The sequence below is a fragment of the Grammomys surdaster genome, unplaced genomic scaffold, assembly GCF_004785775.1.
Source record: "Grammomys surdaster isolate TR1022 unplaced genomic scaffold, NIH_TR_1.0 931, whole genome shotgun sequence".
Classification (NCBI taxonomy): Eukaryota; Metazoa; Chordata; class Mammalia; order Rodentia; family Muridae; genus Grammomys; species Grammomys surdaster.
The window spans coordinates 301875-316921 of NW_021605350.1; the positions used below are offsets into that span (position 1 = coordinate 301875).

Consider the following 15047-nt stretch of genomic DNA (forward strand, 5'->3'; position numbering starts at 1 on the left):
TCCCTATCACACTGGAAAAGCAAGAATCAGATGTAAAATCACTTCTCATGATGATGGTAGAGGACTTTAAGAAGGACATAATAACTCGCTCAAAGAAATACAGGAGAACACAGGTAAACAGGTGGAAGCCCTTAAAAAGGAAATACAAAAGTCCCTTAAATAATTACAAGAAAACACAAACAAACAGGTGAAGGAATTGAACAAAATCACCCAGGACATAAAAATTGAAGTAGAAACAATAAAGAAATAACAGAAAGACTACCGTGGAGATAGAAAACCAAGCAAAGAGATCAGGAGTCATAAATAGAAGCCTGACCAACAGAATAAAATAGATAGAAGAGAGAATCTCAAGTGGAGAACAGGCCATAGAAAACATTAACACAACAAAGAAAATGCAAAGAGCAAAAAGCTCCTAATCCGAAACATCCAGGAATCCAGACTACAATGAGAAGACCAAACCTAATGGTAATAGGTATAGAAGAGAGTGACTATTCCTAACATAAAGGGCCAGTAAATATGAACAAAATTGTAGAAGAAAACTTACCTAACCTAAAGAAAGTGATGCCTATGAACATATAAGAAGCCTACAGAACTCCAAATAGACAATATCAGAAAGGAAATTCCCTCTGTCACATAATAATCAAAACACCGAATGCACAAAACAATGAAAATTAAAGACAGTAGTGGAAAAAGGTCAAGTAACATAGAAAGGCAGCCCTATCAGAATTACACCAGACTACAAAAGCCAGAAGATTCTGGACAGATGTATTATAGAACCTAAGAGAACACAAATGCCAGCACAGGCTACTATACCCAGCAAAACTCTCAATTACCATAGATGGAGAAACCAAGATATTCCATAACACAATCAAATTTATGCAATATCTTTCCACAAATCCAGCCCTACAGAGGATTATAGAGAGAAATGACTAACATGAGGAGGGAAATTATATCCCTGAAAAAGCAAGAAAGTAATCTTCTTCCAAAAAAACAGAAAAGATAGCCTAACAAACACAATTCCACTTATAATAACAAAAATAACAGGAAGCAACAGTCACTTTTCCTTAATATATCTTAAAATCAATGGTCTCAATTTCCCAATAAAAATACATAGACTAATGGACTGGATACATAAACAGGACCCAACATTTTGCTGCAGACAGGAAACACACCTCAGTGACAAAGACAGACACTACCTCAGAATAAAAGGCTGGAAAACAGGCCTCCACAGATACAAAACAATTGAAATAATGCCATGCATCCTATCAGACATCATGGACTAAGGCTGGTCTTCAATAAAAATAAAATCAATGGAAAATACACATACATGTAGAAAATGAACAATTCTCTACTCAATGATAATTTGGTCAAGGAAGAAACAAAGAAAGAAATTAAAGATTTCTTAGAATTTAATGAAAACGAAGTCACATCATACCAAAACTTGTGGGACACAATGAAAGCAGTACTAACAGGAAAATTCATAGTTCTAAATGCTATTTTAAAAAATGGGAGAAAGGATACACAAGCAGCTTGATAATACACCTGAAAGCTATAGAACAAAAAGAAGCAAATACTCACAAGAGGAGTAGACAGCAGGAAATAATCGAACTCAGGGCTGAAACCAAACAAGTAGAAATAAAAAGAACTATACAAAGGATTAACAAAACCAGAAGCTGGTTCTTTGAGAAACTTAAAAAGCCCTTAGCCAGACTAACCAAAAGGCACAAAGACAGTATCCAAATTAATAAAATCAGAAATGAAAAGGGAGATATAGTAACAGAAACCAAGGAAAGTAAAAAAAATTCATTAGATCCTACTACAAAAGCCTATATTCAACAAAATGGAAATTTTAGATGAAATGGACAATAAGCAGTTCCATTGACTCTATCATGATTGACTTCCAAGGGCACAGAACATAACAGAATAGGTAATCAACTTGGGCATGAGAAAGTTTCCTAGTAGCAGGAGATACAACCTGTGAGAAAGTTTTCTTATATTAGTAACAGAACAATATAGCAAGCTAGTCAGCTAAAAGTTACATATATCTTGACTTTCTACATAGGCTTTAACATTTCATCTAGGCCTTAATATTTTTGCTAGACCTTAAGAAGTTATAGTAGTGGTATGAGAAAACTAAGTAACATCAATGTAAATGTAACTTATTCTCCTGTTGTAATAACTTTCTGGGAGGCTTACTAACTTGTTGGCTACCCTAAATGTAGTACTGGAAGCATATACTCTCTGACGTTCTAGGCCTAGAATGTTTTCAGCCTCTGAGACTTGCTGCTGAATAAGCTCACCTTTTCTAGTTCTTTCTGAATTCAAGCTCACTGTTTCAACTTAGCTGTTCTGGGCTGAAACTCCTCTCCCAGATGATTTGTTCAATCTGGCTTTTCTTTCATCATTGCAATTGCTCTGATTGGCATCAAACTAACTCTAGCAATCTTTCCTAATCTTCTGACATCTCAGTCTCTCCTCAATCAGTCTTTATCTGTGTCTAGCTTGTTCTCTTCATAAAACTATCTCAGTAAAACTGCCTACTTCTCCCTCTTTGTGCTGCTCTATTCTCCCTCTCAATTCTACTGCTCTGTATAAACTCTATTGTATTCCTGTACTGTAGTCTTTTCTTCCTGTACTATCTGTCTCTTAAGTACTGGTCTTTCCTCTCTTTTTTTGTGACAATTGAGCATATCCTATTCTGTCAAATCCTTGTCTTATTCATCACTTTTTCAGCCATTCAATAAGACATCACTTTCAAACATGAGTGCTTCCCTCTACAAACTAAGTTACCTTCCTTGTGTGGGAATAAAGGTTCATACTAAAGATGTGTCTGTAACCAGATAGAGGGAGTAAAGGTGTGTACTAAGGGTGGAGCCATACCCTAACTAGAAACAAGTTAAAATATCCTCTAACAGGATCTGATGACAAAGATGAATAAAACAAGTGACAGCTCAATCTTGAAAGAATGTGGAGTAAAAGGAAAACTCATACATTCCTAGTGGAAATGAAAATTCAGCCAGCTACTATGGATAACAGTGTGGTAGATCCTCAGAAAAAAATCTATATCGATATCCATCTACACCACTCTTGGGCACATACCCAAAGGATACTTCATTCTACCACACAGAGCCTTGTTCAGCCATGTTCACTGCTGGTCTGTTTATAATATCCAGAAATTGGAAACAACCTAGATGTCCCTCAACAGATGAATGGATAAACAACACACACACACACACACACACAAATAACAACATGAAATTGACAAGCAAAGAGTAGAAAAAAATTCTCCCTAGTGAGGAATCCTCGACTCAGAAAGATGAATATGGAATATATTCCTTCATATGTGGATATTAGCTGTAAAGTCAATGAAAAGCAAATTACATTCTGTCAGGGTTCAGGAATCTCCACACCAACCATACAAACACAGGTCTCAGTTAAGCAAAAATAGTTGATTAAATTTAATGACCTTAATAGTGGTCAGACTATGGACATAGTTCAGAAATGAGACTGAAACTATGACATCAAACAATTTGCAGGGCAGACATCATATAGAAAAAAACAGGTCCAAAAGTTTGAAAGGCAAGAATGGTAGCAATATTACATTTGTCTTACTAGACACAGTATTATAGGATAACCTTTAAGCTGATTGGTTCTGAGTAAGGTAAGGGGGGTGGTGGATAAGTGGTGAACAGGAGAATTTCAGGCCATTGAAAATAACAGAGCATGATTGATACGATTATAACCTTTTTGGCTTACCAATAACATTCTTCAGTGTCACCTGTGGACAATTACTTATAAGAAGTGTAGTCTGAGAACCTGAACTTTATTTCACTTATGAGTAAAATGGAGACTGAATACAAAATTGCTACAGTTATGTTAGAAGATGCAGGCCTCAACACAATCCACAGAAACAAAGAGGGGGGTATAGACTATGGGACTAGTGGGCAGAAGATCAGGTAAGTCTGTCACAATAGCTGCAAAATTTTTTCACAAGGGGAACTAAAACTAGAAAGAAAGGGCGTTTGATGCCAGGGTTGGCAAATATTGAGTCAACAAACTTTTCTATGTAGTAGTCTTACATTAATTATAATTTACTAAATGCTCACTCAGCCTAAGCTGGGCATGTGGAACTGGGTATTGTTCAGAAGGTACAATTCTTAATATCATTTTGTAAATTCAAAACCTGGTAGCTAACCGTTCAGCTGGGCAGAAATGACAACAGCCTTCACATGATCTTATTTGTTGTGTGTCAAGCACAACATTCACTAAATAATATTCATGAACTCTTTATGACTCTGTCCCATGGGCTCTCTTTGCACTATGCATGAACCTTATCCTTCTTGGTCAATTTCCAGCATGTTAGCTTCAGGCCCATGTCTGCTTCTACACTCAATTCCTTTGTCCTCCTTTGTAAAGCACAGTCCATCCTTTCCCCATACTCAGTACACTTCAGGACCTCTGTGTACTTCAAAGAGCTCCTCTCTGAGCTGTTTATGGTCAAATTACTTGTCTCAGGGCTGGAGTCAGGTACCTACTTTGCAATGATCAACTTTCTTTGCACATCTCTGTTGCATTCCACACAGGAACATCCCTGTCCTATACATCTTCTGTTCTATCATCTTGTCGATCTTTCTGTCAGAGAGTACTGAGTCTCCTCTCATGAGAGGGCCATTCTGCTGCACTAAGGCAAAAGTACCAATATTAATGAATAGAAAGTTAAGTTATAAGTCAATTAAAAAGAGGACAAAGTATGTATAAATAAAAATATATATTAACAGAATTATATGCAAAAATAGATGGGATGTGGAACTTGGAGCAGGGCAGAAGATTTTGTCACCTGGGTAACCCAAGCTATGGGTCCTTAACGGATGCAAACTCAAGATCCTCCAGCCTCAGCTTCTTACATATTTGGATTACTAGAATACATCATCATGCCTGGCAGAAGTACAGTTCTTGATGCTACATACAAGGCAAGTCAAGAACACCAAGAGCAATGGGAACAGCCCATGGAAGCAGTAGAATAATATCAGAAATATTTGCCTCCCACCAGCAATAACCAGCCTTAAAATAAGAACTGCAAGATTAAGGATATTTTAAAATGTATGGTCCTTGGAATCAATAGTATTCATTGCATAATATAGAAATATTTTTTATTATGGGCAAAAATGAGAATTATCACCTAACTTTCCACATTATAACAGGTCAATATTCTGATTTTGAATATAAAAATCAACTAAAAGTGAGCATACCTCAAAAAGAAAGGTAAACTGTGAGGGATAACTTGCAAATTTCATGTGATGTATATTTTGTTTGCCCTGCTTATCTCATCTTTGAACTGTAGCTGGTTCAGTACAGTGAATGTACAATAAAACAAAAGGATCCATCTCTACCTGCCAGAGACCTGAAAACAGAAACAGTGAGCATGAGCTAAGTGTCGGTGGCGTGGACTCGCCGGCAAGATCACACAGACACCAAAGTTCTTCAGCAGATCTTTATTACGATGATATAGAGAAAAGACCCGCTGGAAAAAGGCTGGCTGGTGGAAACCGGCTGGGAGAAAAGGCCCCGAGCCCCGGGAAGGTCCTGGTTAAATACCTCCTGGAGTGATGTGTACATATCTGGTTGGTTAATTGCCCATAAAATCCTATATGCCCCGGGAAGGGCTTGTGACTTCATGCGCTTTTCCCTCACACAAAGACAGTAAATTACAGAACTTGTGAGAGCATCGGATTGCCAGATATGTCTCTGCTTTCCACGGCTCTCTACATCTCCCCCTTTTTGTTTTAAATGAGAATCACAGGCACTGGCCATTTCCCGTGTCTTAGGCTAGTTGACGTTTTTTCATAGCCAGCACCAAAGAATGGTGAGCTCTCTGTCTTAGGCTATGAGGGTTGCGCACCCACACCTGGCATTCATTGAATGTTCGCCCCAGGTTGTGGCCACTGGTAATGTCCGTCATGGGGTAAACTCACACCACATGGTGTATCTCTGGCATATGGCATCAACCTATTCCCGTCGTTGGGATCAATGGCAGCTGGCCTGGAGACAAAAGATAGAGCTGTCCTTGGTCTGTCTGGCACGGTACCAATAAAACTCAAGCCCGATCAAGCAGATTCCATTATGGGGGAATAAGCGATCAAGGACTAATAGTTTGATACAGTCTCTCCCACCTTACCAGGTGCAATGGAAGCAAGTCCTCTGGGTCCAAAGGCTAGGGGAAACCGAGAGAGATGCAAACACCCATCCCTGTGCAATGGAGTCACCTCCTAGGGGTGCAAGGGCTGTTTGTCTCAAAATTCAGGTACCAGAGCTACACAGACAAGGACCAGTCAGACTAAAACTCCTCACTGACCCAGTGCAATGGGCTGAGCCCTTGGGGTGCAGTAGCTGAGGATCTGTTTGCTGGCTGTTTCTTTAGCATAGACAACCAGATTTTGGGAGATGAACCTTGTTCTAAGGCTGTAAGTGCTTGGGTAATCACGACTTTGTCACGTTTCTGTTGAGCTCTGAGCTTGCAAACCAACCAGAGTATGAACACTAATCCACAACACAGGGTTGTACCAAACATGCCTACTCCCACCCACTCCTCAAAGAAAGAGAAAGCTGAAGAAATCCAGGTGGAGAGTCCTTCAGTCAGCGAAACGTCCACACGCGTTGAGTTGATGGCTGCCACTGCTGCTCGCAACTTTTCGAGAAGTTCATCAAATCCTTCTGACCATTCTCCTGCTAGGTAATGAGACAATTGTCTGGACAAATTAGCTGTTCGAGTAAAGTTTTCATATTGAACACTAGTAATACAGATTGCTCCCAGACTTCTTTCACATCCCAATTGTGCCAATTGAAAGAGGATATCTATCCTTTCTTCTACCAAGTCTAGGCGCTGATTAACAATCATCAATCTGCCTTTCAATTCAGCATTAGCAGAAGTATGGAAGTTGGCTGCCTCTGTCACTGTAGCGGACAGCTGATTTAAGGCTGCTGCTGTTTGGACTTTGGTTGTCATAGCAATCCCAGCAGCTGTAGCTGCAATGGCAGTGACTGATATCGCTGTTATTATGGCTGCAGTTATGCCAAAGTCTCTTTTTTGTCTGAATAATGACAGAGTACAGGGTGTTTCGACAGGAACAGGAACCCATCGTGGCACTCTAGCAACCATGGCACGCTTAGCTTGTCCAACAGCCCAACACTGAGACATCATGCATGAATCATTAGTGCATTTTTCAAATGAGGAATTGGAAAGAATAAACAAGAAGGGTGGAAAAACACACACTGGTGTAGGTGAAAATACTGTTTGATTTACAATAATCTTGTTAACTCCAGTAATTAACTGAATAGGATTTGTCAACTGAGGCATCGGATCTGCACTCTGTTTCACCATAGTTCCATTAATAACTCCTGTAAAGGATGTTCTTCCTGTCGCTCCGCCCTGGAGAAAGGCTAGCGGGTTGAGGTCGGTACAACTGCCATTAACTCCACAGAGTAGTCATTTGTGAAAAGGATTCATACTAACGCTCTGTAGAAAAGGACCCTTTCTCATTACCGCGTCAGCTCCAGGATCTCCCAACATATTGGGTGAAAAGGAAAAGGTTTCATTGGTGTCTGCCCATCGTGTTACTCTGGATTGACAATCAGACCAAGGCAGAACAGCTCCCTCATCTTCTAGACTACAAAAAGGAGAGACCTTAGGTTGACGAGGATGTTCTCCATCAATAAGTTTGAGTGATAAAAATGTTCTATCTATCCAAATGGCTGGTTGCAAAAAGAACTGTGAGAACTCTTTGACATAACTATTGTCCTTTTCATTATCATTCCTTTTAGTTGTTAGTTTAACCCAGCTTCTCTTTTCATAAAACCACCCCAAGGTTCTCTTCGAGAGAGTTATACAGTTTCCTGTCTCAGTAATCTGAAAACAGAGAGAACCCCATTCAGGCAAGGAACGATTTTCTTCCAGGGGGGCCTGCGTTTTATCATAGGGAAGATAAGGTAGCCCCATGGTTCTATTAGTTGTAAGAAATCTTGGAAACACCATGGCATCATGTCTGACAGGTATAGGTTTAGAAAAAGCAGATAATATAGCCCATCGTTGTTCTCCCCATATACTAGGAACCCAATTCTGGAGAATCCAAATTAGGACTGGAAGCATCTGTAGATGAATTCTTCGGGGTGTCATCTTCAGTTGTCACGAACCTTCGCATCAGTCGCTCTGGTAGCCAGAATGGATTGTCTTCCTCCTGTGGAAAAACACAGACCGCTCCCCTGGATCCTATTAAAATAGGATCCGGGCCTTTCATTGTCTGGTCAAGACGTCTTTCCACTTGACCATCTCCTTTGGCCTATCAGGCTCTAAGCAATGATGGTCAGTAGCCGAATGGCCCTGACTATCTAAATTTAAAAAATTGAAAGCAAAGAGTACTATAGAAATGGTGACTCATGGCACTGAGGGTAGAGCCTCCTCGACTCCCCCTTTTTGTTTTAAAAGATAATATTTAAGAGTACAATGATCTCGTTCTATAATGTCTTGTCCTTGAGGATTGTATGGTAGACCTGTCAGGTGAGTCACCTCTATTTGGCAACAAAATTGTCCAAACTTTTGAGATGTATAAGTTGAGAATTTTAGGCTTTCCCCAGGCACTCCAGGCTTCAAGGCAATGTTGTATAACATGTGTTGTCTTTTCTCCCTATAAAGGGGAGGCAAATATAATTCTGGAACAAGTGTCAATAGAATCATGTAAATATTGAAGTCTCCCAAAAGATGGGACATGAGTAACATCCATTTGTCATGATTAATCATGTGTAAGTCCTCAAGGCTTAACATCATTATGAAAATTGAGGACACTGAGAAGAAGTTTTTGTTATTTAACTTGTACACTTTTTAGAAATATCAAATTATAGTCTCAAGCTATTATTATTTTCATGATATAAAAAATAAGATTGTATGGCCAATTGTTTTTATATGGTCTATAATTTGACTGGTATACAAATCTGTTCTGGCATTGTCCTGGGCTCTAGGCAATCTAATGAACCCTTAAATGTCTTATAAAGAAACAGTACATGTTTCTTAAATTAAGCTGTATTTTTATAATTAACTGTAAAATTTGAGAATTAGTAATATCTAAAAGGGCAACAATTTTAAGCAGTTTAAACCATGAGCCATATACTGGCTATGAGTGTACCAACTGAAAGCTTGAATTTTCAGCATTTCAAACAGTGTCTACAGCACATAATTTAATTATTTGTGTTGAAGCAGGGGAACATTCAAGAAAATGAACATGTGATATAATTACATATACTGTCTAATAAATTGATGAGGCATCTGTAAATATAGTAAATGTTTTTTCTATGGGCTGCATGTAAATTTATAGGAAAAACAAAAGCATGTATAGAGAACAACTGTTAACAACTTGTCTTATGGATAATGATTATCAATTTTGCCTAAAAACTTTGCCAAGTAATAGGTCAAATATCATTATTTTCTAATAACCAACTTAATTTTTATTTGGAATAAAGAATTAGCATTTCATCTAAAATATTTTTAGGATTCTATCTTACAATCTTGTATTAACACTGTAATAGTTTCAAAATAAGATGTTCAAACTTTACTTGTAGATAGATGAATCCACATTAATGGTTTCTTTGGCCAAGGTCTGTTTTGAGCACATGAGTAGCAATAATGTAAACAGCCAACAATGTATCATGGTCTAGATAATTTATCCTTTAATGACTAACAGCTTATTCTATACTTTTACAAAGCTATCTATCCCTCATCAGTTAACTGTCGAGGGGAATTAGGATTTGTATCGCCCTTGAAAACATCAAACAGAGGTTCAAATCCTCTTATGGTAAGTTTAAGATGAGGTTTTAGCCAATTAATATCTGTTAACTTGATTTTAAGAATCATTAAAAGTAAACCAATTTTTGTATGTACACCTGTAAGCCAGAAGAGGGCACTAGATCCCACTACGAATGATTGTGAGCCACCATGGGTTGCTGGGAATTGAACTCAAATATTTGTAGTTGTGAGCCTAGCCTTTAACTGCTGAGCCATCTCTCTAGCTCCCATTATCCATTCTTATTGGAATTTTTTGTGTGACAATCTGTTTAAGATGTAACTGAATTTTCAAATATTATAAAGATATTGTCTTTGAATTTTTCTGGAGCAACAAGTACTTCAAAATTTTAAAACTCATTGTATTAGAGCAAGGGCGTACAGAAAAACTCTTTTTAGAGATATCAGTTAACAAAATGAATAAAAATATACTGAGAGATTTAAATGTTTAATTTCTCTATTAAAGCAATAACAAATTTTTATATAAGACTATTAATCATTCTTTGAAGCAGCCTTTTAATGACATTGTTTCATGGGCTCTCAAGAATCACTAATAAATTTATTGGATTTAAACTCATCACCTTTACCAGGATGTAAAGGAACAATAAAAACAATCTTTTAAATCTATAATAATTCTATGTATTTACTAGAATGGTAACTGACGTAGGCAAGACAGGTTGTAATGTCTCATTAATTTCATGAATCTTAAATTTGAACTTTGTTTTTGGTTTAACTGAATAAGCAACTCTTTTTAGTTGAATGAGGGATCAGACAAACGGCAGGTTAAAGGCAGTTTTGTCTTTTAATAATTGTTATATCAGCCCCAGTATCTATTAATTCTTATTGGGGAGAGTAGCTTTTATTGTATTTTGCCAATCGCTTGGGGTCATTGCCATAGTGGCTAGTCTCTCTAATTGCATAATTGTAAAATTTGCATCAACCCCATACTTCTGATTCAGCAAGTTCTTTAATTGTAGTATATTCTACTGGTGTGTGAATACGACCTCCTTCTGGAGCTTCAAACACTGGAAAAGCTTGAAACATCTTCCTCTGAAAGGAAGGTGGTTGTACCACGCTTGTCTGCATAAGGTGGCGGTGCGCTCAAAATTGCAGCAGGGAGTGCTGCCTGGGAATTCCAGGGGGCGGGGGAGCTGTAAGCGCGCGCTTTCTAATCCCCGCCTCTCTTTGTTCTCTACTCTGCGGCTGCAGCCGCCCACGTGAATGGAATCCTTCTGCCTCAAAGAGGACTACTTCTTCATCTCCTTCTGGCTCATAACGGACTATTTTTCCAACTCTCTCTGGTTCTCGCTTGGAGGAACCAGACCTCCCCGATTTATATTCATATAATTTCAGATCTTGCAATTCCTCTACTGGATATAGAGGCTTTCCCTTCGTAAAAGAACTCTCCCAGAGACCCTTTCGGCCTCTACTTCCCTCCGGCAGATCTAATGTCTGGGGAATTTCTGTAGACAGTCTACCCAAGCTTTTACTTAAGCTTGTGACCGCTCTCCCAGATCCAATTACTGGTAAGTTTCTATCCTGAATCTCTTTCAGTATCTCCTGACTCACCACAATAGCTGAACTATACTTTTGATCCTGTAATTTCCACAATGAGCGTGTGCCTGGCCTCAACTTTCCATTCTGCTGTTCCTTAATCAGATCTCCCTTTAGCCTGTCCCAGGAGGTGAGTGTCAGCGTTCCCGTGCAGGCAAACAGATCTCTCTCCCTAACAAAGTTTTTTCTGCAGAGCCGGTCACAATTGACTGCAAGGCCACATGCTGTTTGTTCCCTTATCTCCAGGAGAATCTGACTCTCAGGGAGAAGGGCTCTGTAGCTCACTCGCGGCTGATTAATTATGCTAAGCCTCTGCCTGCTCGTAAAACCTGCTGGATCAAAGCAGCTAGAGCCAAACTTTTTCCTGCCTTGTAAAAACCCCAGAAAAGAGCTGGAAGAAGGGAAAGGACCAAAGTTTCACTTGCGTACTGAACCTCGCAGCCCAGAACGGCTGCTGGAAGGGGGGGCAGGGCTGGCTCAAGCGGCGGCAAGATTTAAACAGGCAAACTGGTGAAAGCAATACAACAGCAGGAGAAAATGGGTGAAAGCTGGCACTAAGATAACAAAATTTTCACTGCTGCTTGTGATTTAGGGGAAATATGAAAAGATTCAGGATTAACCATACCTCGCTGATTCTGTCTTCCACTGCAGTCTGTCTTTTTGACGTTTTACTCCGGATGGGAGGGCCTCTTCTCCACAGGGTACAGTTGAATTCCCGGGTTTCTGCACCACTTATGTCGGTGGCGTGGACTCGCCGGCAAGATCACACAGACACCAAAGTTCTTCAGCAGATCTTTATTACGATGATATAGAGAAAAGACCCGCTGGAAAAAGGCCGGCTGGTGGAAACCGGCTGGGAGAAAAGGCCCCGAGCCCCGGGAAGGTCCTGGTTAAATACCTCCTGGAGTGATGTGTACATATCTGGTTGGTTAATTGCCCATAAAATCCTATATGCCCCGGGAAGGGCTTGTGACTTCACGCGCTTTTCCCTCACACAAAGACAGTAAATTACAGAACTTGTGAGAGCATCGGATTGCCAGATATGTCTCTGCTTTCCACGGCTCTCTACAGCTAAGGAGGAAATTGTCCATCTTTCCTTTGTCCCCACTCTTTCCTTGCTTCTTTCTTTCTCATTCATTCTTCTTCCTTCTCCCTTTCTTCCCTGGCTCTTCTCTTTCTCTTCTTCCTTCCTGCCTCCCTCTCTCTCCTTTATTCCTATTCTCCCCATTTCAATTCTTATTACTCTTCCTTCTTTTTATAAGGCTACTTATATTTTTTATTTTATTATTCAATTAAAATATTACTATGTCACTTTCCACCTCAAAATCTTGCTAGGAAATCCAACCTTCTGCCTGGTTAAACCTAGAAAGGGGGCAGCAGTCTGAGAACATGAAGATATACTCACTTCTCTGTCTATATTCACTTATGTGTCTAACTATCCATCTATCTGACTATCTTACAATTTCTCTGAGGAAGAATCAACAGTTTTGTTAAATGCCTTTTTATCACCATGACAAAATACAAGATATCTGTCTTTTAATAATCTTGGATGTTTTGAAAAACTACACAAAAGATGTATCTGTGCACATCTCCATTACATGCTTCTTTTCTTCATTTTTTTGAACTCCTCCTTATCCTGTAGTATTACTTCTGTTCAATGAAAAGAACTTTGTCTCATTGGTTTTACTTGAAAATGATGGGCTGACAGGCTGGTTCTGTTGGTAAAGTGCTGGTTACATAGGTGTGAGGACCTGGCTCACATCCCAGGTACCCACAAAAAGCCAGACACAGCAGCAGCTTGGACTGCATTTGGAGTGATGCTATGGCAAGATGAGAAACAGAAGGAAACAAGAGAATCCCCACAAGAGCCTGGCCTAGGAAGCTTTTCATGAGTAGTGGGAACAACCAACCTTTTGTCAGATCTACACCCAAACTTGTCTGCTGATCTCTAACCACATCCCATGGCAAGGAAAGATCCTTTCAAACATGAACATGAACAAATATACAAACATACAAAGACACATCACACACATGGATCTAAAACACAGACCTAAAAAAATAAGGCAGTATGACAAGAATTATGTTACTTTTCTTCATTGAATCATTGTTCTCTATTCCCTCTAAAATAATGATTTTATTGGGAATGTACAATTTTGAGATAGCTTACATTGTTTACATAGTGCAGGTACAGTGCATTCCCCCATCTCACACCTCAAAAAGACTAGTGGGTAAATATTTAATAAAGTAGACTGCAAGAAAAACTTGGATGGGGGTGGGGGTGAGCACCTTTTATCCCAGTACTTGGGAGGCAGAGACACGAGGATCTGGTCTACAGAATGAGCTTCAAGACAACCAAGAATAGATAGAGAAATCCTGTCTCCAAAAAACATGTATCTAGTAGGGTCTTTTAAGTCACATGTGTTGCTCTAGTAAATTTTCTACTGACACCAACTCCCTGTGGGTGAAACAGGAGCAGGTGCCCTTGGAGCAGGAGGGTACACTCTGCTGGCAAGATTTGCATATGGAGTCATTATATAACAGCCCAGTCTCCTTTAAGGTCAGCTGTCAGGAGCCTAAGAAGCATCCTCTCTTCCATCTCCCAGAGATAGAGACAGACACACTGTTCCTATTGGTGCTGGTGCTCTGGGTTCCAGGTGAGGATGCAGAGAAGTGTGAGAAACAACCTCTATGGCTATCATGGCTTTCCATGCCTCTGGGCTCTCTTGATCATTATAATTAGTGCATTTGTAATTGGTTTTAAGTTTCCCCATTCCCTTTGATTTGCTGGTTTCTCATAGTGATGTCAACAATATTCTTGAAATTTTTAAATGAAAATGTTCTCTACTGGGAAGATTTTTTATACATATATAACAATAGTCTCTGTGTTTATAATTCCAGGTTCCATTGGTGACATTGTGCTGACCCAGTCTCCAGCTTCTTTGCCTGTGTCTCTAGGGCAAAAAGTCACCATCTCCTGCAAAGCCAGCGAAAGTGTCAGTACATCTAGCTATAGTTATATGCACTGGTACCAACAGAAACCAGGACAGCCACCCAAACTCCTCATCTATGGTGCATCCAACCTAGCATCTGGGGTCCCTGCCAGGTTCAGTGGCAGTGGGTCCGGGACAGACTTCACCCTCGCCATTCATCCTGTGGAGGCTGATGATGCTGTATCCTATTACTGTCAGCAAAGTAAGAAGCTTCCTCCCACAGTGCTCCAGGGCTGAACAAAAACCTCCTGGGGTTGCAGCTCACTGAGGCTCAGTCTTTCAGTTCTCTCTTACTCTATGGTATCTCAAAACATAGCTCTAAGCATGTTTGGCAAATTTTCTCAAATAATGAAACACATTTTATAAACAGATATGTATGTGTGTCCTATCCTTCATGCTTTATAACTTATTTCCCAACAAAATATATGATTGTTTTAATTACTATTTATCATCTAAACTTGTATTAACACATATTTATCTTTGGATGACTTTTCCTTCTCTTCTAACTCCCTGACCACACTTCTGCCTATTCCCTCACCCTCAGCATCCTCCTTTAACTTTCCAGTCACTGAGGATTTATTGTCTCTCATTTTTTATTCTGAAAATAGAAAAGGATTATAAATTCAAATTATGTCAATGAAAATAGCGTTAACCAAAGACATTTATTGGTGTTTGCG

General features: G+C 39.4%; 1 gene segment (V, D, J or C); it reads left to right on the top strand.

Moving 5' to 3' along the window:
- Positions 1-3843: 3843 nt before the first annotated feature.
- On the top strand, positions 3844-14607 carry LOC114634281. The segment is given in 3 exon segments: positions 3844-3956; positions 13811-14034; positions 14279-14607. Coding segments are annotated over 3 exon segments (666 nt in total).
- The last annotated feature ends 440 nt before the right edge of the window (positions 14608-15047 follow it).